Source organism: Colletes gigas, unplaced genomic scaffold, assembly GCF_013123115.1.
Source record: "Colletes gigas isolate AHSC1104 unplaced genomic scaffold, ASM1312311v1 Colletes_gigas_Sc00022, whole genome shotgun sequence".
NCBI lineage: Eukaryota > Metazoa > Arthropoda > Insecta > Hymenoptera > Colletidae > Colletes > Colletes gigas.
The window spans coordinates 2,153,777-2,178,415 of record NW_025106651.1 but is presented as its reverse complement, the minus strand read 5'-3'; the positions used below and the strand labels follow the sequence as shown (position 1 = coordinate 2,178,415).

At 35.4% G+C, this 24,639-nt stretch overlaps 1 protein-coding gene across 1 annotated transcript in view; it reads left to right on the top strand.

The window, feature by feature from the left end:
* The window catches only part of LOC122401166 (hemicentin-1-like), a 448,403-nt gene that overhangs the window by 116,281 nt on the left and 307,483 nt on the right, over nucleotides 1-24,639 (top strand). Inside the window, exon 2 of the mRNA XM_043403128.1 lies at nucleotides 6,221-6,384. Within this exon, the coding sequence (XP_043259063.1) occupies nucleotides 6,221-6,384 (164 nt within the window). The remainder of the gene's footprint in view (nucleotides 1-6,220; nucleotides 6,385-24,639) is intronic.

Sequence of the window (24,639 nt, the reverse complement as noted above, 5' to 3'; positions counted from 1 at the left end):
CACAGCTGTCGGCCTCTCGAGTCAACACACAACAGGGATTAACAAAATTCATATATATTGAGTTCGTGGAAAGTAATCTCGGTTTTGCAATTTAAAATAGTTTCACTTTATTTAATCAGTTATGTAGTTTCTCTTATTTTCTATAACCTTTTTTCCAACGCTTCTAGATTGCGTCATTCTATCCATATGAGCTCCCTTATGCTTGATTCCACAACCGAAAATACTCTAATATTGTTTTAAACGCGATCGTTAATGGCAAATCGTTCTTGCTCGATGCGTCTTGAATTTAGCGTGAACGTTCTTGGGGTTGAACATCCCTCGAACGTTGGTGGGAATCAACCATAATAGGGATCCTCTCGTTAGTTCCTTTTGTACTATTTGCACCCTTCGCGTTTAACCACGAACGGACCTAAGAGCGATGGCAACCAAAGGCACACGAGTTCGAATTCTAACGTTCGGGTCTAAAGGATCTGCAACCCTCGTAGTTCGCACAAGGCGCCAGCAATTTTTTCACTATAAGGTTTAGAAGACGCTGTTAATCGCTTCTGTATGAAAAAAATAAGTCGAAAATTTAGAATACAATTTTTTCATAGGAGTCTTTATTTTAAAAATGATAATATATATGTAAATTGTTTTCGTTCTTATTTACGTCAAAGTGTGATACGTAATTTTATTACTTTAAAATTAATATTGTTTTTTACGTTCCTTTAATCGACTACAAACAAGCTACTAAAATTTAATTTAATTTTGTACGTTCATAATATCACCAAGCCCGTAAATACTTACCGCGTGTGCGATATTTTACTTTTTTAAGAAATTCACTTCATCATTGCGTCGATCGAAATGACTGACGATTTACATTCATAGCGCGATGTATCTGTCAGTGTAATGTCTTCTCGTATAGAAATAAATGTCTGACCCACGAAAAAAATTCGCGTCATCGTGACTAGTTTATTATTAATCGTGAAATAGAGGAATTGAATTATGACATAGAAGTGTTCCAGGCACCTCCGACGCGAAACGATATTTCCTGGTTGCAATTGACAACTCAGTTATTTAGCGTCCTCTATTTATTGATCAACGTCAGTTAAATACTTGAAATGACAAAACTAGTACTCAATGCGATGAAAATGTGCAAGGTGTATCCTTTACGCTTCATTAAATTTACTAATCATGTGGGAACATTAAAAACAAATTCAGAATGCATTTTTACTCAATTTTATTTGAATTGTGCATCTGAAAATCGGGGTTTTGATCCAAATAAAAATAACCTTTGCTAGAAATATTTAATTTCTTAATAATATTAAACGTCCTTAAGTTTCATACATAAGTGAACATAATTGAGCTTGAGTTCACCACATATGTGATAATTAACACGATGACAATTTGTTTTATAATAATACTCATGATTGCAAGGAACTATGAACTCGATTTCGTTGTTCGTAATTTTCGTCTTATAATATTTATAACTATGGAATAGGAACTCGATGAAACACATCTGTTCTCGACGTACATGTCGATAGAACGAAAATTCACGCTGCATCCCGGAATGTTAATTTCTTATTGCGGGTCGACCTCGCATTTCGTAAATCTTATTTCCTTAAGATTAATTACAGCTCTCTTGCGCAAAATTGCCTTAACTTTCGCGGCTCGAACAGATGCTTTTTCATCGATAGTTTGGGAGCGAATGGCGGGATCTCGCGGGAAGCTTCTGCGCTCGAGTCGGAGGCTATTGGTTCGAATATAACGCGAAGAAGAGGAACATTTGCACAGAATTAACATACGAATTCCGACGAAACTAATAAAATTTCCATCATCGCGGGAAAGGGGAATCTGCATAATTCGATCGCGCCGGCGCTCAACAGAATTCCATCGGAGCGCAATAAAATAAAATTCGAATATCCTTTCGCGAGACGATCCGCGCGCCTCGCGACTCCGTTCGACCTAAATTTCTTCGATACACCTACGCGCTCCAAATGGTACGATTACAGCAGCTGTTAGTTCAAAGATTACCAGTGAAATAGTCTTCGTCAAACATCTGACGAGTCGTTTTACGACTGCTGCATAGTGCTAGAGAAATATCCCGCTTCAACGTGTCATACATAAATCACCATTCCCGCGACGTTTACTACACTCCTGTCAAAAGACCAACGAGTGTTGAAATTCCGCTGAAAGTACTGCTTGTCAGTTGTATAAAATTCAAACTTTCGTTCGCGAGTCATCGGGGTACTCCATTAAAGAATTACGGTTCGAAGTGAAACTCGTTTATTCGAAGCCATCGCCAAAACACTTAAAGCAAAACGTCAACATAAACGTTTACGTGCTACGGTTCTTCAAGTAATTTATTTCCGTAGAGACATTAAAATATTTCTGTTCTCCTTGCTGCATTAAGCAAATGTACATTTGAGAGATCCAAATGCAACGGAACTTTGATACTTCGAAATACATTTACAGTCTTCTGTACGAAGACGCTACGTGTGGTTGCGCTGCCCAGAAACCTAGAAGAGACTGAAGAGACTTTGAACGACAATACATATGTACGTGTCACGAAACCTGAAATATGTACGTGTCAAGTGCAAACAACAATCGCAACTATTGGATGACTGGTGCATTTGAAGAAACCAACTTGACATGCTCTTGCTCTCTGAATAATAAAATTTTATCTCTTTGGAATTACGTAAAGATTCAGAAAATTACATTTGGCACATAACATCACTTGGAATACCTTACATTGACAAAATATAATTAAAAAATGTACATGAATCTTATGATCAAGATAATAAAAATATAGAGGAAAGTAATGACATTGTACATATAGTTATTTCATATAATCATGATTCACTTACAAATAGATAGTATAAAGGATAGCATAATATGGAATTTTCGCGTTCGAAACCGCGGGTAATATCTAGTGTATTATAATCTTCGTCGAAACTTGAGAGGAGTGTCTAATGCAGAAATGGACTCAATTTCCAAATCTCCCGTCAAAGCAGTCAGGATTAGATGAAATTGTGCAGAGATTCATGTATATAATTATAATAATCGGATTGTGTATCCAGTAGTACCAAGTCAGGAGAGTATTTACAATGGTGTCTTTAATAGTGAAATACAGAGTAGACAGTAAAACTGATTTACTTGAACGTCTCACTATTTTGGCAAGTTTTAAAACTGTTCTTTGATTCAACAACGAGTAAACATGATTTGACCAAGAAAGAAAGAAAGATCAAAGCAAAGATAAATAAATAGATGCGTTTCTCGAGATTCAAGAAATCAATGTACGTACGTGCTACGATCTCAGCCAAAGAATTACTGGCACACCACATCGAAAGCTATCTCTTTAGGATATTGATTACCGATTCGCGAACTCGAACTCGAACTCTACGAAAGCTAACTACCTGGAATCAGTCAATCGTTTTAGGGACATTTCCTTGATTCCAGTGGTCTTGATAGAACGGTTTCGTGATTGCCTTGATACACGCCAATTAGTAAAAAGTCCTTTCTTTCGGCCCTTGTCGAGAAAATTGTATCGTTCAAAGCCAGAAAGATGATTAACGAGATGGCACAGAAGCCAGAGGGTTACACCATTGACACTTCTCTAGCCACCACCGCTCGATCCTTGGTGGCACGCACTGACATAGAAGTAGGTTTGAGTTTAGTAAATGCGACCACTTTGGCCATTAATAAACGACGAGATGTGTGCGTAGAACTGTAAGACTAATCTTCTATGGCAAATCGTGCCCGCATTCCTTCCACTCGTCGTCCTTTCAGCTTTGCACGGTACACGTGAACATATTTTGGCTAGGTTCTAGGGGCATATTCACCCCCTAAAATTGACCTTTGAAATTTTGTTGCGTTTTTTTATCAGTTTCTCTGGGATTTATATTACTAGAATATTTAAATTTGACCCAGAAATTTCGCTGTTATTAAATGTACTTCGCAATACCAGATGGATGACATTTCACGTTCGAACTCCAAATTCTCTGGCATAGAATTTAAATCTTATTCAAATCACGTATCACCTCCGTTTAACCGCGAAACTTTACACGGCAACGTGGAAATATGTGCCGGATCACAGGGTTCGGTGAATTGAAACTTTAATCTTTGATGGACGATAAATCGTTCGCCGAGAGAAACGTACCAGGGCACTGACATGTCATCGATATCGTTTTGTCGATAATTGACACTCTGCTGGTCGATGTTACGTGATTTTATTTCTGCAACCACTATGTTACCACTCACGATCAGCTTATTTTACGCTTGTGATCCCATGTATAATTGTTATATCTAATTGTACAATTGCTCAACAATTGCTTCTTTCATCGTAATATAATGTTACAGAAAATATTGCCTATCTTAGTCACGTTAAATGTCTGTAAATAAAGTATATGAATATTTAAAAATTTCACTTTCAAATTACTAGCATGTTATTCCAGCGTAATACAATTAATTTCAAAATAATGTAAGAGGAATGAAATATTGTTTCGATATAATTATCACATATTCGATTAAGGTTTTGATATGTGCAATATTATCTAGATCACCTTATAATTAATAGTTTATTGGGCTTCCATTGTACACATAGATAATAACATGGCAGTGTACGTACATTGGTCGTTTATTTTTATCTATTGCATATCATACTAATTGCGTGCGTGTAATATGAGTGAATTTATGCATGGTATGCCCAAAAGAAGCAGCGAAAAACAGTTTGAAATCCTTTTTACGAAACGTACGAAAGATATAATCGTGAAAGTGTTACATAATTTTATGGATGTTCCCCACTTTCGAAGTAAAATTATTAATTACTTGAAAAGTTGAAGTAGGGTTGTAATTACGCGCTTTGAATCTTTTGACGAATCCTTAATTCGCAACTGCGCGCGACAAAGTGGTTTTTTTCATACCAACGCTATTAGTCAAAGTAAAGTCCGAACACAGCCTTTTTTCAATAAAAAGGAAGCAAATTAGAAAATGTAATGAATACTGATATTAAATTAAAAGCTCTTTACTTAAATTACGAACCGGAATTTTTTTCGGTAAACGATGTTTTCGTAAAAATATTAATAAATCAGTGGTTCAATAATTCGAGTAAAAAAAGGAAGAACGAAGGTACCATTACCTTGGAAGCTATTAATTTAACCTATAAATTACGATTGGCATATTTTTCGTATACTCTCGACATTGCAATCTACTTAACCAATAATATCTTACTTCGCTACACGTTTGGTACCATAACACAATGCTCGTGAATCAATAGGTTTCAGTACCAACACATGTGGCATTGAATTGGTCCCACTATTGCCTTACATTGTTTCCAGCTTATTTAGGCCATTGCTGAGAGCACCGATTAATCTGTCGTTGACGATCTCGGGTCACGGTTAGGTAGAAACACCTACGGTTATCTAGTTCAAGCGTCAACAATCAATAATGAAGTAGACATAGACAGCTGCCACTGGAATCCGTTGTTTCTCTTGATAGCAGTAACAACGGCCAATAGAAATTACAATGCTCGAGCCTTGGCGATACAATTTCATAATGGCGGCTATCATAAAAGACCATCATGGCCGTGGAAACAATGGGGGTCTCAGGTGTTAATTTTAACGTCAATGATGACCAGTCGATTTCGAACGGCGTTATTGGATTTCACTTAGCATACGATTATGCAGTACTAGGGATGATGTTACAATGAAACGAGAGATTCCTAGTCCAGCAGGAACAACGTTGATAGCCAAATATAAAATTGGATGCTCGAAATTAAGTTCACGAAATGCTGCAAACGTTTTAATTTTATCACGGGTAACAATTTGTGTATTTAATAGAACTGAAACTTATTCGTAGACTTTTAACTTTTGAATCATTTCTTGTCTCCTTTAAGTTAATCGTTTACATTAACTCTTTAATATTGTCGTGAATTGTTTCAATAATTGTTTTAAGGCGATACGAAATTAAACAATTCACCTTACCTTAAATTGTGAAGTGGATTTGCATAAAAATTAAGAGACTCGTTCGTAATCAAGTGCAAAACGTAAATGTGTATATGTTCAAAGAATATTTAATTGATGTTTCTGAAATGGGTCGACGCACTGACCGTAACGGAATTAGCCTTTCTTCTGTATCTCCCGTTTTTGTTGCCAAAATAAAAATTCAAACGCAATTTATTAAATAGAGCGCGAGGAGAGTAGCGACGATTGTCAGTTAATTCTTTCGTGTTATTTTTCGCCAGGTAATTTTGCACGGGATCAAAAGCTGCACGGTGGAACTGTCTTCAGCAATCACAACGTCACTAATGCGACGTTCGAGATGAACGTTCCACGAAACGTAACCACCGCAGTCGGTCAGTCGGCTTTTCTTAATTGCATAGTTCATCAGTTATCAGGTAATGAAGAGGTAAGTAAATTTATCTGTTACTTACGGTCAGAAAAGAGCTACGCCCGGAAACAGGGGGGTAGAACAAAAGAACACTCGTTCTACTTATTTCTATTTAATCTCTTCAAAGTTACACATTTACAAAGACTTCAATTATTCTCTACGATTTTTTACAACTCTTTGCAACAATAAACGCTTTTGTAAAGCATATGTGAGATATTTAACGGAGTAAGAACGAACGGAACAAAGGCATGGTTAGATAAAAACGTGCTTTGAACATTTTCCATAAAGATTAACTCGAGAAAAGTGTTCTGGCATCTTTGTAATTATAAAAATATGAATTTCATGTATATTTTGACAACTGAGCAGGTAAATGTAGTATGCGTGAGAGATTAAATACTCTTTCGGATCAAAGGCGACTCTGTAGCTCTGTTGCGGTTACGGTGCCTCTATCGTTTTTCAAAATTTTCGATCCAAAGGTATACATTCGCATGGTATACATATATACATGGCTATATGAATCTGAGAGGGTTCTGGGATAACAATACCGCAAGGCTGCCGTGCGGTTTTGAAACTAGATCGTTGATAAAATATTCATCACGTGTATTTCAAGAGTGTAATAGCCTTAAAAACGGAGTAAATATGCGTGAAATCGTAAAACTAACATTATGGTTCTTTCTGCGAAAGTTTTACTAGAACTAAAACTAATGCTACCACGAGATTGTGAAAAATTTCGGAAGAATCATGGCTAAATGATATATATACGTATTAATGAGCACATATTAACTATTATTATGATGGAGGGCTCATTATTAAATTTTATAAATTACTTTTATCCAAACCTATAACGATAAATTAATATCGTAAATTCCAACGATATTAAACGTTTCCAATAAACTCGAATTTTAATTGGCAACAAGAACGACGACTGTAATGATTAAATCGCGGGTGTTTATTCATTTATGAGAAATTTTAATTTTCAAAAAACTACCGTAATCCACTTAATATATAAATATATAAGAAATACTTACAGTAAGATACGAATTATTATGTTTTGGGGCTGAGACAACCCTCCACAAAGTACCAATTTCATTAATTCTATTAATAAAAATATGAATTTGCATAAAGATCCGCAGTCTAGTAATAATCAAGAATTATTAATTCAATATAAGTTACCTGGCACGATAAGCTTACGTCAACACGATTTATTCATACCTCCGTCATTAAAGTTTAATCAAACCGCATGATCTTCACGTTCCATAGACCCGCACAAGTTCAGAGAACGTGCATAGTGCCGATATTTGTTGAAGTTTCAGTAAATGCTAAACTTTCGAACTATGGAGACCCAGGAACTGCAGAAGGAGATTTGATACAACGGAATGCCGTATACTACGATCATTTTCATTATAGATGCATGCTTCGATTAACCATTAACCATTCGATATTGATATTATTAAAATTACATATTGATCGACTGCGACAGAAGTTTTAAAACGACTATTAAACTTGTGATGGATTTTAAATCTTAAACTGAAATCTGACAGTTAACACGTGGAAATGACTCAAAGCATCCTACTATAGATTTATTTAGAAATTCACAAGGAAGAACATTGGAGTGCACTGGCAACAGATTATTCTCACCGTCATAATGTTTAGTCGCTACACCTTAACTTTGCCTGATGTACTAGTATCTTCATGCAAACCTGCAAGTATTTTGATGAGAATGAGTGCTCTTCCTTGGGGATTATTACGGCCATAGAGATGACCGGGCTTAGTGTCGTAGTTATATGTACTTGGTATAGTAGATGTGTTGCAGGAAGAAGCCTGGGTATAGCTAAACAAGTTAAATAAGATCCCTGGGGTCAGGAACGCGAACCATGCCCTGCCCCTTCACCTTCGGTTCGCCGGTTGGTTCTTGTCATCCTTCCGTAATCGTACTTCCTTCAAACAGTATCGAGTGACACTCGTGATATCGCAAGGATCATATTAAACTCGTATACGTGTCCATAAGACAAGACCAATACCCAAAGAAAGTCTTTTATTCTCCGTACATCACGTGCTCTCTGAGTCTGGAGCAGTCAAGTTGGCATTAGTCCATTTCATTAGGTTTCCATTCCACATAGCATTTTCTTTAAGTGTTATGAATTATCTTTGTCATAATTAGACTGCGGATCTTTATGCAAATTCACATTTTTATTAATAGAATTAATGAAACGGAAGCTTCTCAGAGGGCTGTCTCAACCCCTAAATATAATAATTCGTATCTTACTTTAAGTATTTCTTATATTTTTGCATATTAAATGCATTCTGTAGTTTTTTGAGGATTAAAATTTCCCATAAATGCATAAACATCCGCAGACTAGTCATAATACTACAAAGTTATTCCCACAACTTTCTGCGACTGCTCAATTTACAATAGTAATATCAATCAATAAACATTCAGACACATATAGTCTTCGCCTTGCTTCGAATACAACTCGGCGGTCAGTAATCAATATTTGTTATCTCTGACATAGATACGATGTTCTTCCAATTTTGCCCAGTTTCTAATTTTCTTCTCACGCGATCGGTTTTGCCGGAACTCACCGATCAGGATATTATCCAGCATTTCACGAACGAAGACGTCATTATGTGTTTGTCACGAAATTACTAGCTAATCGTGAGAAAGGGTCACTGGTTTTATCACAAGTTAACGACGTGATTATTCATCTGCGGGTCCATAACGTGAGTTTCGGGCATTCGCGACCAACCTAAAATGCGGCTAGCATTCGATTATCCCGCATCGATGAATTACCATCGACGTCATCCTATTTTCATTTCGCTAATTACAGGAACCTTGGTCTGCAATTTCGGTGTGACTTCAGCGAATCGGGAAACATAGTTGTCATCCCTCCCACAGTAGATGTAGTTTGTTGCTTACACGTCGTGCATGTAGTTGTATTTTTTTTCGAAACGTCCTTACATTCGTGAAATTCACAGCCAGTGTTAGAAACGTCTATCGATACTCGTAGAATTTTAACGATAAAAGAATACCGAGTTATAGCTACGCGAAGGCCCATTCCGCCGTTGAAGCGATGCAAAATTACGGAAATGCAATTACAACGCGCAGACGGTTCATAAAAGAAAATATAACGTCGTTACTCTGCAGCAAAGTAACTCGACAGATACCTCCTAATTTAATTTTGGGCTTTCGAGAAACGCTGCATACCTCTCGACGGCCTTAAAAAGCGCAAGTTCGTCAAATTTTAAAGAAATAGCAGAGTGTAGAATCGCGTACGGTGCGTGCCGAAATCCAGACGGTCTCTTTTCGACGCTTTTACGATGAAAAATTTCAAGCTTCATGCTCAAACCGCGCTATTAGTCCAAATACCGTTTCGTCCCTTCTAATTAGGTCACAGCTTGTCGGTGGATGCTCCTTTCCTTTTAAAGCTATTGATGTTCGGTGAACGAGGCAATTAGAAACGTGAAAGAGCCCTGAAATATCGGTAAAATAGTATCAATCGATTTTATCTTTAAATTTAGAAATTCATCGACCTTCCGTATTTTCATCCAATAAGCTGGATTTTACCAGAACATAATTTAACTCGGATTTTCGACGTATTTCTAGTGTTGAATAAATCACGACATACGCGTAAATTTCCATTTAATAAATAATCATTGAGAATTGTTTTTGAATTATTCTGAATGATTAGACTAAATAGATTTAAAAAACTTTAAACGCGAACCTATGAGACAATTTCCCATTTTGTGTTTGGGAGGATTGTTATAAACTGCTTAGTGCGTTATAAATGTTTACTTCAACGATTCAACCTCGACTTAAAAAATAATTGCTGATAATTATTCGATATATTGCTAACGATTTACGCGAGTTTAATTTAGTTTGTGTAATGAGTTACGCATAGACGAGTTTTTCTATGGTTTTTTTATCGAGTACTTAAGACGGAATGGTCTACTTCCTTCGAAACGAGTTCTCCAAGTACCAATTTTATTATTCTTAACCGTTTTATTTGAACCGTTAAATACAAGCAATCTTAGTCTTAGTGTCTTCTTCTGCATTCTTCTAAAACTAACATGATTTCTTATGGAATATCTTCTGGAGGTTAAAATATTTTGCATGATTTAATCAGTGATTCGCACAGTTACATCATTATAATTAAAAAAATTTTGATGGTTTCGAAATGTTGAAGTAAATAACTTGAGAAATAATTGTCATTTCGGTTGCACGAGAAAATATCACCAAGTAGTAATATTATAAAAAATATTACTAAGAAACATTGCGAAGAGCATGGCAAGCAAGAGAAACTACTTTTTACGTTGAATCAGAATTACAAAATATCTGTTAAATTTTTCATAAGTTTGTACAAGTTCAAACAATTTTATACAGCTTTGAATTTCAAGGTTTCTATTATTTTGAATTCTTAAGATAACACGACAGTCAATGTGTTAAACAAAATACTTTATTATCATACATACAGGGTGTTCGGCCATCCCTGGTAAAAATTTGAATGGGAGATATTAGAGGCAAAAATAACACGAAAAACCAGAATATCAATTTGTTGATGGAGCCTTCGTTAAAAAGTTATTAATGTTTACAGTTCCGCCTGTACTGAATTTTTTTCTTGAAAATGGATAGAATTTCGGGGGTATGTCAATTGATCAAAAATGATTGTAATTGACCATTGCAACTGGAAATAATTTTTCCAGAACAATTTGAAAAAATTTTGTTTTGCGAAAAAATTTAGACACCCACCCCTTGTAGAGTTTTCTTAAAAATTCGTTTTTGATTTTTAGTAATTTTGTTTGAGGCTCTACAGAAAACTTGTTTAATACTGTTTTATAGGTACCTATGAGGTCTAGTTCAGGAAAAAGTTTCATTGAAATATATTCACTATTGTAAGAGTTATGGTCGTTTGAATATTGGATCATTTTTATGGGGCTTTTCTCACTTCACGGTAGCAAGGAACAACTTTTTGAATATTTCTGGAATGTGTACATATTCTGCATTAGAATACGCGTTGTTTGCATTTTGAAATATTAAAATCGTCTCATCCGTTCAGGAGTTATGACATTTTAAAGATACGCACGAAATTTCGTGGCGATATTTCTGGCCTGAAATTATATTTTCGATAAGGAAATTTTTTCTCGAAACTGCGTAGGATTTCGTGGGTTTGTCTATTCACTAAAAGTGATTATAATTGACTCCCGCAATTACAAATAATTTTTCCAAAATGATTTGAAATTTTTTAATTTAATTTTTTAATAACTTCAACGAACCTTTAACACGTTCACGCCGGCGCTGCAACTTGTGCTTCCCGCCGTGGGGCGGCGCTGTAACTCGTGTTTCTCGCCGTGGGGCGGCGCTGCAACTTGTGTTTCTCGCCGTGGGACGGCGCTCTTATTCATGCTTGATGCCTTATTCTATCGCTTATTCAAACACTGTACTTACGCGCAAAACACAATTACATTGTTGTTAGCTATTATTTACGTCAGTAATAAGTTTTCTCTCGTTTTATCTTTATTGTACTGTGATCGTATTTTTATATGTTCATACGTAAGTAATATATAATATTTAAAAATATGTATGTGTATTACAACCCATTCCAATTTCAATTTCCTTCAAATTATTATTATTATTATTAGAATGTCAACCATGCATTTCGTGGAAACGAATGATTCATCAGAAGAATCTCTTGATATATATTATCGAAGAAAAAGGCTGCGACAGATCTCTTCAGATGAAGATGAATTAGAGCTGCAACATAATCTTCTCGATAATTCATGCTATGAATTCAGCAACCTAAGTTTGGATACGAATGTTGAACGTGAAGAGGAAGAATGGCAGTCCATTCAACAATCAGAAATAGAGGAAAGCCCGATAAGACATATAAATACGCGGGACGCGGAGCTTCTGATAGGAGATGTTAATTGCGATGACCCTTTCAGTCTATACCAATTATTTGTGACCGACAGTATACTGCAACTGATGGTTGACGAAACAAATAAATATGCCACACAATGTGGCTTCAGTGCAAGAAGAAGAAAACATGAGCAATGTTGGGAACCTGTTACAATACGCGAGATAAAAGATTTTATGGGTATATTATTAATTATGGGAATAGTTCAAATGCCAGATATTAGATTGTATTGGTCTAAAGATAGTATATATGGAAACAAACGCATAAAGAATACCATGAATCGCGATCGTTTCTTAGCTATTTTGAAATGCTTACATTTCTCAGATAATACCACCAGTAGAACCGAGGATCCGTTGAATAAAATTAGAAATATAATGTCAGAAATAATTACGACATTCAAAAATACGGTAAAACCAGGAAAAATTGTCGTAATAGACGAAAGTATGATTTTATGGCGTGGACGGCTACGTTTCCGCCAGTATGTTAAAGGGAAACGCCATAAATACGGCATAAAATTATACAAACTGTGTTTACCGAACGGTTATACATATGATTTAGACATTTATACCGGAAAAAGCATGTACCCTTCAGGAAATGGACATGCGTATGATGTTGTTTCCAAACTCATGAATGGCCTATTATTTGAAGAAGGCGTATTATACTGTTGACGTATGATAACTATTATTCTGGTATACCTTTAGCGCAATCACTATTGGAAAAAGATACATACTTTTGTGGCACAGTGCAGCATAATCGGAAATTTTTACCAGCAGAAGTAAAGAAAAAGCAAAAACGTGGGGAAATAATTTCTTTGAAAAATCGTTCGGGAATAAAATTCCTCAAATGGACCGATAAGAGAGCAGTATGTATGATAACAAGTTTCAAAAATCATACTTGTAGATTAATTGAAGGAAAACGTGGACAATATAAACCAGATCTCGTTTTCGATTACAATAACGCAAAAAAAAGGCGTTGATTTATCAGATCAACTATCGTCTTATTATAATTGCCTAAGAAAGACGATAAAATGGTATCGAAAAATTGTGCTCCAATTAATTTGCGGTACAGCAATTGTTAATGCATACTGTATACATACGCAATGGGGTAATAAAAATATGAGCATTCTAAAATTTAGGGAAGTAATTATTAAAAAATTATTAGATTCTACAGAAATACCACAGGTGCAAACCAGGAGAAACAGAAAACATTTTTTAGAAAAATATATTGGCTCAGCAAGACAAGTCCGTAAACGCTGTAGAGAATGCTACCGAAAATTGTCCGAAAAATTCGATGCCTCTGTGGCCGCGAGAAAATGCAAACGCGTTTCGACATTTTGTGATAGCTGCGAAGATCGGCCACCTTTATGTCTCCCGTGTTTTAAGACACTTCATAAAAATCGGTTTCTTTAACACGCGACAGCGGGAATATGTCAATATAAAGAATTATATCATATAAATTTGTTGAATAAAGGTTGTTCGGTCCATTTACAAACTTTTTCCTCTTTTCCTTAACAAAAACAAACATAAATGTTGTTGCTTCATTTGTACCACCGGTGGTACACGCCGCCAGATGGGACAATTTTATATGAACCACCGGTGGTACACGCCGCCCGATGGGACAATTTTATATGAACCACCGGTGGTACATGCCGGCGGGAACGTGTTAACCTCAGTCAAGAAATTGATATTCTTGATTTCCGTCTTATTTTGACCTCTATAATCTCTCATTAGAATTTTTTCCAGGGGTGGCTGAACATCCTGTATAACAAGTTATACGAAGTAGAATAAGAATTATTCTAATATTTATAGTTAGACATTCTTTTTTTTTTGAATATTTATTTAAACATTTAAGTGATGATTTATGTAGAACTTTATATCGTTTTGTTGCAAATTAATTTAATATTTAGTAGAAGGGAATTTTAGAAATCTAGAGGTTGTTAAAAAATGTTTGCCTCGGGGTTTTGAAAAGTTATGTATGAAAACTGAACTGGGTAGTAGGAAGTAGACTTTCCGATATCCTTTACGTTCGTGTCCACAAACCGTACCTATGACAAGCTTTTTTGAAATTTCCAAGTTTCAGAAATAATTCATTCGATAAATCTATGTATACTGTTCCGTACACAATTTATTGAAATTAAATAAGGAGTTAAATTAAAAAAAAAAAGAATAGGATCCACATTCAGACATATTTTATAATATTAAAATTAAAATTATTTATTGCGTATAAATTTTGTATGCTTCTATCAAACAGTTTTCATTTAGTGGAAACACATATCGCGAATGCAATAAACTTCGCTCGTAAAAAAGTTTGTTTATCGTCTCTTGAACAAACATATTGGTGAAATACATGTTTCGTGCTAATTTGACGGGAATATCGAAAAATATAAGCGACGCTGTTTGTATACAATCCTACCACAAATATTTATGATTCCGCAATTTCATTTCTTCGTCGGGAATCGAGCTAAATACGACAAAATCGAGGTAAAATTTCCCCCTGCGGGGAAGCCAAAACGCCATAGCAGAAATTGCATTTCCGCCCATTCAAACTGATTCAACGTATTGTCAAATAACTTCTGAATTCAATAGCTCCTGGCATTGAACTGATTCGGTTACCACGTGGGAAAGTACAGACGAGACGCGGACATGGGAAGTTTCTTGCGATCCCGGTCGCTGATTCTTCTTTCGTAACGAAGTTACTAACGCACGACGGCACGTCTAATGCTATTTAGAATGTTCCGGAATTTCGACAGAGTGTTTACTCCGCCATATTATGTCAGTGGTTTAGTCCCGCTTCGAAATCGGAACATTAACTACGTTTGCACGTGCGGCAGCAGCGACTTCGGTCTGGCTTACGCGGCTTACACAGGCTGCCCATCCGTAAAATGGGACAAAGCATTTGCATTGCTAATTTTGCGCACGACGTTACATCGCACGTTTGTTGACCTGGAACAGGATTTCCAAAGGGAGAAATCATTCATTTCGTTCGTAGGCTCGTGCCTCTGCCCTCGGCGTGCACGTTCTCTCGTCTTTGCCCGTAGCATGCTGCTCGATGGAATTAGAGGATCAGCTGCACGAATAGCTCTACCGTTCGCTATATTAGAAACTCAAACGTGATACAGAGATTGTCCCCTGCTGTCCAATCAATGGGAATTACATTGAAATTATTGGCCAAATATGCAAGTAATACGATATAGTCCTATTTCAACATATTTTCTTAAGTAAACAGCTTATTTTTTGTTTGTTGTCATTCTATCCAAATATTTATTACTCTTATAAGCTAGGAATTTTTGTGGTATAATCCAGCTTCATTTACTTGGAAACGATTCCAAATCTGATTCAATAACTTAAATTCTGCATTGTAAATTTTATTAGCGGATTTGTAATAACTTTAAATTAATACTCGTTGAATGTTACATTTATTAGAGTTTTTTTTCAATCCATGCAATTAAATATATCATTTGCTTATCAGTAGAGCAATATTTAGAATATACTTACAATCTTTAAGTTGTTTATGCTCGTGAATTATTGATTCAGTACATGATTTATTAACGAACAATATTTCTGAGTCTCGTTACGTTCTTATTTGCGATATTAATATTAATTCTGGAAATAAAGCTGTACAGAATTCTATATTATATTGGACGTAGCTCCAAGCGAATACAGAAAGATAAAAAGATACCCTGAATATGCAGCTTCTTGTAATAACAAAGAGTTCTTATCCATTGTCAATGTAATCTCACGGACGTGAGATAATACTATGTATATTCCTAACAAATGTTTTAAGTAAGACGCGGAGCGAGCTCCTCGGTTTCATATCGCTAGGTTATCAGCAGGAAGCGCGTTATTCAGAAGTTCTCAAGAAATAATTATCTATGTATTAAATATAATCGAAAGAAGAATACAGACTTGCTTATTCAATCTATTAAAAATTATAAATATTGTACATATAAATATTTTTGTTCTATATACATTATTTTCGTCTGAAAACATTGCCATCTGAAATCCAATTTGGGTAAAATTCCATTTCATTTAACTTTTACTCGTTGGTTGAAACGTTTACCTAAATAATCTTTCATTATTTAAATCCGATAGAAAAATTGTCGCCAGAAAGCTGGAATCACCGTCTTCCTTGTAGCACAGCAAACGTGTTAACTAATCTCTTCTCATTAATTCAGACTCACCTGTATCTCGCGGTTTAATATAAGAATAATATTATATTCCGTTGCGAAACCTATGGGTTTGTTTCTCCGAATTAATCTGTTCCGTGCTCGAGATATTATTTCTGAGCTCATTCTAACTTTATCAATATGAATACTTCTCTACGGAATTTATTACAACTTTCGTCTTCGAGACATAACACGTGCAACCGTGAAGTTCGCTTCAAAATCGCGCCGATGCTCGATTCACAGCGGCCTAGTTGTCGTAAAAACACCGTTAAAGAAAGTTTAATTCGAACGAGTCCTCCTGAGAATGTCACGAAACGAAGTTACTCGAGAGAAAATGTCAGGAGTAGGCAGTTTCGTAATTTGATCGCTTCAAAAGAAGCCCCTCGGCTCTTCCCTCATCTCACATAAATATCACTTGGGAGATGTTCCGTTTCGTACATCGATCCTCTCGGAAAGACGCATCGAGTCGTAAATAGATAAATTACTTGTTTACTTGCCAGATATTAAACCGCGGGATTCGCTCTGACACGAAGTAGATTTAACGAGTCGACCGTAGATTTTTAAATTAGAATGTCGTTAAATCTTCGAATATGAACGCAAGCATATTTAGATAGCTAATATTCTCATGAAATCTTTCAATATACAACATACCTACCCCTAAAGTGTAAATAAATTAGTAGTTTTTTACTAAACACGTTTAGTTAGATTCGTTCCCTTTTTAAACTCTAGAACTTTTGTTTCTGACGTTTTATTTTTGAGAACTTAATCCTACGTAGGTGCTTCAGGTTTTTATTTTTTATTTTATTTTCTCATTCTGTAAAGATGCTCGACAGTGACGACGTGTTCACAGTTTGCATTAACCTTGCAAGTTCGTAAGCCGTGGATATCCCTGTCGCAACACTTTTACTGTTCTAGTCGTAAATGGAATATACCTGACGCGCACAGTAACTCAGTTTTACGTTAGTCATTGACTCAAAAATTATTGATATTAAAGTGTTGCCTAACACTTTGCTGTTTGTCGACGGTATTGGCTGTCGCAGCACTTTTACGGTCAATTCGGGGCAAAGAGATAGCCCACTCAACATTTCTGGTGATTTCTAAACATATATAGAAGAAAATATACACGAAAAATCGTTTTCGTGGAATCTGGTTTACGAAAGTTATAAAAAGGAAATGTAAATAGAAGGTAAAGTCAATGGGGCAAAATAATAGCACACTATACACATACATACACGTAAACTGTGTTAAAAATGCTGACACGGTGCTGATTTTCAATATTGTTTTGCTTGATAATCGAAAACAATAGAAAAGAATTTTATTACTAAACGAATAGTGAATCAATTGATCGATGATTTTTCAATGATCATATAACATTTCTTGTTATTTGAGAAATGTCTAAAGCTTACCTTATGTGCTTGTTCTATGTAAAAAAGAAAGGAAACCGGAAATTCAAACATTGTAATAATACTTGCAAATACCTGGAAACCAGTCTGTATGTATGTATATAGATTATTTGTTTAAATATATCTTGTCAGAGAAAAATATATCAGATAATTAAAATATTTACTAGATATATTGTTTTCATATGTCACACTTTAAAGTAATTTATATCAATTTACGTTAATTTGTACATTGACCAAAAAAACAATATTCATTTGGTTTATAGAAATTATGCTTAGAAAAATAATTTCTATGCAGAATTATATGTTTTAATTGATTTAATTTTCATTTGAGGTTTATTTGAGCTGATAGTGAAAAAGTTGTTCGTTTTCGAGTAGGTCGTCTACATGTTAAATTTGTGCGTAATGAAAAACAAGTAAGAAACGCTAGTTTCTGCATAATACAGTTCTGGAAGTCGATTAATGTTTCTACTTCAAAGTTTCGGCATCTTCCTGGTCGTTTCAGAGTTTTGATTGCTTAATGAGCTCGTTAGTACTTCCTGAATTTTGAAGGATTTCCGGTGAAAAGGTCTCAACCATCTGTTTTTGTAAGTACCTCTTACATGCGTACAAGTTTCAATATAAAGAAAATAATTTAAGTTAAAGTTATCAGTCTATATCATCCAAGTAATAAATTATCGAAGAAAGTTATGTTATGGATATTCACATTAGCGTGCAAACAAAGTTAAATTTATAATAGAGTAAAAATATTACTCCAAAAATTTCTCGTCTCGTCCTTATTAAAATACTTAACAATTTATCTGATATATATTTTCAGGAAAGAATCTCGTAGCATATTTGTATAGGTCAAATTTGGAGTTAATATTTTCATTCCTTCTATTAAACGCTGTACTTTGAAATTTAAGGTTGGCTGTTTATTATAGTAAAAGAAGAAGAATTGAGAAACTTACAGTAAAATACGTTTGTACTACTTTCCACTAAACTTTTTAAATCAGACTATACGATACAATTTCTGTTCTGAATTTAACAAATTTTCTTTCTTATTCCTATTCATCTTTGAAGGAAGAACACACAAATTTTCAGTACTGTTGTTTAACTTTTCCTGACAAGCTCACGCATTAGAAAAACAGGTTTCTACAGTTTCAGACGCGAACTCGAAAAACAATTAACACTTTGCTAATTCCCGTCGTTTAAATAGAAATGCCACGAGCGAACAATGTAGTTTCTCCTTTGCATATCGAATGCAGAAACATTTGAACGCGTTTTGCGACATTTACCAAAAGCTTTTAATTTGCTCCCAGATTAAACTGAAATAGACCCAAATACTCCGCATCGTGGAAACAGGAAACACAATTTTAGATACGATGAGTGTGTATTGTACAACTGAAATAAAAAGTGCTGAAATCGTCGAACGTCATTTTGTCAAATTACACTTTCTATATTTAAATGAATCTGCTGGATAGAATTCAAAAACGTCGATTGGCAAATAAATCTTCGTTTCTGTATTGTTCTCACAACCAAGGAAGAATCTAGCTTTTAATATTAGTTTCTACAATTTTATTGTTCGAATAACATCACTTTTAAAAGAATATCGTTCTCGCGAACTAAACAATTTTAAATGATAAATAAAATGAAAACCACATAGGCATTTAAACAAGAAAGTTCAAGTTTTTCCATTTTGCTAGAAGTGTTTAAAGTTCCGCCAAGTATTCTATATACAGTATATGTATATGGGTTAATACACTATGTATCAGTATCTAAGAGCGAACCACCAATTTATACGGTAACGAAACAATTGTTAAGTTCGCACGTCGCCATTAAATTATAATGTACATCTGCTGGTGTATTGTCATATTTCTCAACAAAGCAGAGTTTAAACTTTAGCTACTGCTGGCCTATTCGCCTGACAAAGCAATTTATACAGTCGACGCAACGAACCGCACACGAGTTCTACTATTTCATTCCCGTATGATTTATGCTTGTTTTTTATCCGTGGTTGATCTTTCGATCATACGAACATTGTACTGTATTTGGACACGACGCATTGACAATTAATATAATTCTCGAAGGACCATCTTCAAAAGAAACAAACTTTATCGAAACGATATACTTTACTGCAGTATTTACGAGGTCTGTTCAAAAAATAATCGAACTTTTTTAGTTGTGTGTTTGTGTATCGTCATAGCAACGAACAGTTGACAGCACTGCAATTGTCATAATCTTCCGCGTAACTGACTTTTTTTACAAATTCTTTACATCTTATTTAGTTTCCGAGTTATCGCTATTTGAGTGCAACGTGCTTCACTGTTCGTGGCGATTTTCGTAATGTCCGAGTTACGAGAGCAACGATGCAACGTGAAATTTTGCGTAAAACTGGGGAAAATATTCACGGAATTGTTTGAACTTTTGAAGCAAGCTTACGGAAGTGAAAGTCCAGTCTTCTCAGTGGGTTAACAAAGGATCTCCACCCCAAAAAAGCACAAGTTCGATCCTCTGTCAAGGTGATGCTCGCCGTGTTTTTCGATTTCAACGGAGTTGTGCATTTTGAATTTTTGCCTGAAGGTCAAACAATCAATGCTCAGTACTATGAAGGCGTTTTAAAAGAGTTGCGCGAAAAATTTCGCAAAAAGAGACCACAGTTGTGGCGAGACAACTCATGGTTCCTTCACCATGACAATGTGCCTGCCCACTCAGTCTTGTTAATTCGCCAGTTTTGTGCCAAAAATCAGATGACTGTCCTGATCCAACCTCCCTATTCCCCAGACCTTGCTCCCTGCCACTTTTTCTTGTTCCTAAAATTAAAATCAGTGCTGAAAGGACGCCGTTTTGACTCAAGTGAGGGCATTAAGAAAAATTCGTCACAGGCATTGAAGGATGTTCCAAACGAAGCTTTCCAGGAATGCACCGTAAAATGGAAACATCGCTGGAACAAGTGTGTGAATAGAGGAGAGGAGTACTTTAAAGGAGACAAAGAGTAATAAGTTGTACATTAAATAAAAAAAATTGTTTAAAAATAGTTCGGTTATTTTAACAGACCTCGTATGTAAATTAAGTCCCCGGAATTTGTAAATAAAATTCAAATTGCTTACTTAGTCATCCAAATTTATTTTGTCGCCTTCAAAGTAGGCCCCATCAGAAGCAATGCACATACGCCAACGCTTCTCCCAGTCTTCAAAACACTTTTTAAACGCTGAAGAAGGTAGCGCCTTCAGCTCCTTCTGTGAATTTTCTTTTATGGCCTCCATCGACTCAAAACGCCTTCACCGGGGTAATTTGAGTTTCGGAAATAAGAAAAAGTCACAGGGGGCCATATCTGGCGACTACGGTGCTTGTTCGATCACATTTGTTGAGTTCTTGGCCAAAAATTCGCGTATCAAGATCGATGTGTGCAACGGAGCATTATCGTGGTGCACGATCCAAGAATATTTTTACGCAAGCATCTCATGACGCTCAAATAATATTCCTTATTTACTGTTTGTCCATCTGAAAGGAATTCCGAATGAACAACACCATGATAATCAAAGAAAATAGTGAGCATGACCTTAATTTTCGAGCCTTATTGACGCGGTTTTTTAGGGTTTGGTTCATTTTCTAAGCGATATTCCGAAGATTGTTGACTTGTTTGCATATCGTACTCATAAATCCATGTTTCGTCACCGGTTATGGTGCGTTTCATGAAGGTAAAGTCAATAGAAGCTCGTGAAATCATGTCTTCAGCAACTCTTTTCGATGTTCTTTTTGCAGAGAATTCAGCTTCTTCGGAACAAGTCGTGCAGCGACGCGTCTTATGGCCAAAACTTCAGTTAAAATGTTATGCACGGACATGTGAGACATTGCCACTCCATGAGCCACCTCTCTAACACTCAGGCGACGATTATCGATGAACATTTTCTTTTATCTTTTCGATGTTTTCGTCAGTCGAAACTATTGACGGTCGGCTGGCACGCGGCAAATCTCTTGCACTTCTTCTCGACCCTCTTTAAATGCCTTGTACAATTCGTATATTTGCGTTTTTGATAGGCACCATTTATCATAGGTTTTTTGTAACATTTTTATCGCTTCGGTACAAGAAATTTCGTTAGAAACGCAGAATTTAAGGCAAATTCTTTGCTCGACAGTTCTTTCCATCGCAAAAATCGCAGAGCATACTCGAGATCGACTGGTGTAAATAACTGCCGTGAACACACTGGTAGTCATAATGTATAACGTCTGTTATCTTGTCTGGTTGTTATGTCATAACGACTGAATACAATGTTGCCCACTTACACACAAAAATTTGTTTCAATACATGCACTGTGGGATTTGAAAGTGAGAAATTCCGGGAACTTATTTTACACAATGTATGTATACATACGAAATGGACTATAGATTAATATGAGGCGAGATGTAAAAAATAAACTATTGTTTTTGCCTTGATCTCAGCTAAATCAAATCTCATTTCTCTTCTACGTGAAATGAGTCAACTAAATTCAGAAAATTCTACGTGCAATGTCAAACAATATTCATGACAAGATTTCCGGTTTCTCTAATGACCGAAACAGGCAACAACGAAATGCAGCTTGTTAGTGGTTTCTGGTTATATTTCAGTAACAAATCGTGTGACTCGCAGCAGCTTGTTAGTGCAAACGTAACGCTAATAATACGGGCGCGAATTAATCGATGCCATTAAATTAAAATGCGTTTATTTAAATCGGCCGGTAGCAGGCAACCACAGACAAATCGCGGTAAATTTCGGATTGGTTGCAACCGGAAACTGTACGTGACGTTGAACGTTTAATGTGCCCTAAGAATAATTATCGTGCGCGATAGCGTGTAGCAGTTAGTAGTTTTCTTGGGGAGAAACTGTGTCGAGAAAATAGGGGCGCGTTGAATTTAAAATGACGTTTATGGAGCTTTAATGGTTATTAACAGTTTCCCAAGCCATTGAAAGTAAAAAAGTTACATAAGTTTTTGACGCCTTTTAAAGTAAAATTGAGAAGAAAATACTAATACTTATAGATGAACGTTTAAATATTAGAAGCATTAATTTTCCACGCGTTGCAGCATACAAATTTATGAAATGGAAACATTAAATCTCCGTACTTTTTCGAAATTCAAATATTGAAAGGAATAATTTCTTCGTGAATTTTGTATCAGAGTTTTCTATAACATTCATACTGGATTTGAACTATGTAAATTGTTTTTATTTTATCGAAGTTTTGTCTAATAATTAAATCGTATACAGTTTATGATCTACTATGGTCTATAATGTAATTGAAAAGTTTTCTGAAGTTTGCTTTGGGTTAGTCTTCAATGTCACATTTTGTATTAATCGCAGGTAATTTTCCCAACAACGTATTATTTTACACATACTTTGCCGAGCTCAAATTTAAATTCAGTATCCTGACAGGGGATAAAATATTTCACTTGAATTTTCTTTGAACTGAATTTCAAATTAATCTTGCTCGGCTAAAATATAAAGTGAAATTTACATCGCTCATGCTAACGCAACAAAATGGATGAATGTATCATATTAAGTAACATAATAAACATACTGTATAAAATTATTACTATGCAAATGCAAAAGCTTTATTAATATATATTAGTCAACGAAAAACAATGACGTCACGTGGGTCGTAATACCGAACATTCTATTGATATTTATTCAGATAAATATTTACCGCATTTAACAGAGAGATAATAAGAGCAACATTTTATATTACATCAAGATAAGCCCCACGTTCGTTGTATATTAATAAATTTTGTATAAAACAGAATTAGCATTAAAAACTTATCATTCGATGTATTCAGAAAGTTCTTAAAAATATTTTCAAGGACAATCCTACACACGGATCTGATTACAGGGTGCCTCTGCGTGATTAATTGGATATTTTGAATTTCTGATCAGCCGGCGATAATCGCGATTCGATCACATGCCTCCCACGCGCTGGGTACGCTTCGGGAATAAATTAAATCTGTATATGAAAAAGACCACGGGAAAACTGCTGCGTTTAATTCGAACAATTGCTTCTCCGATGCCACCATTTTGTTTCACGCCCGTCCGTTTTCCAATTTCGTGTTCTCCTCTCTCCCTTTTGCGCGCTCTTTTTTTCTGTTTACTCATCTCACGCCCTTTTTATAGCGCAGCAATTGGCCGGACAAAACGAGCCGATAAAATTGCAAAATAACTTGGACCGGCCAGCAGAATTCGATTTCCTTTTTCCTCGTTTCCCACGGAATTATATTCGTTAAGAACGCGGCTTTGTTAGAAAATGCCTTCATTGTTCGTTTTACTGTTCCTTCCTTTCTTTCCATCGACGTTTTACAGTTCACTAACATCGCAGATCCGTTCGTAACAAAACATTTAACATGTAGCTTTTTAGCTGCTCGTATAAGAAATATGAATCAAGAATCAAACGAACAAATAAAAATGGAAAAATTTTCAAACATCTCACCAGTCACGCAACATGTACGGAACATATAAAAATATTCGACGTAACGTTCAAAGATAAATCATATCCGGATTGGTGTAGATTTATTAAAAAAATTTGTTGTAAAATTCAGCCGGGTTATAGAAATCGGCTTAAATCCATTTATTATTTTTACGTATTTTACTAGTAATAGAACCAAAAATTTAGGATGAACTACGAGTGTAAATGATTGATTTTCTTATAAAAAATTGTTAATGCGCCAATGCTAGTGTTTCACTTTAAAAATCAGTAAAATCTGCAAAATTTAAGGGCTTATATTTTTTAAATAAAAAAAACAAAAGTCCTCTATTTGATATGGCATGGTCCATATTTAAAAATCCATAAGA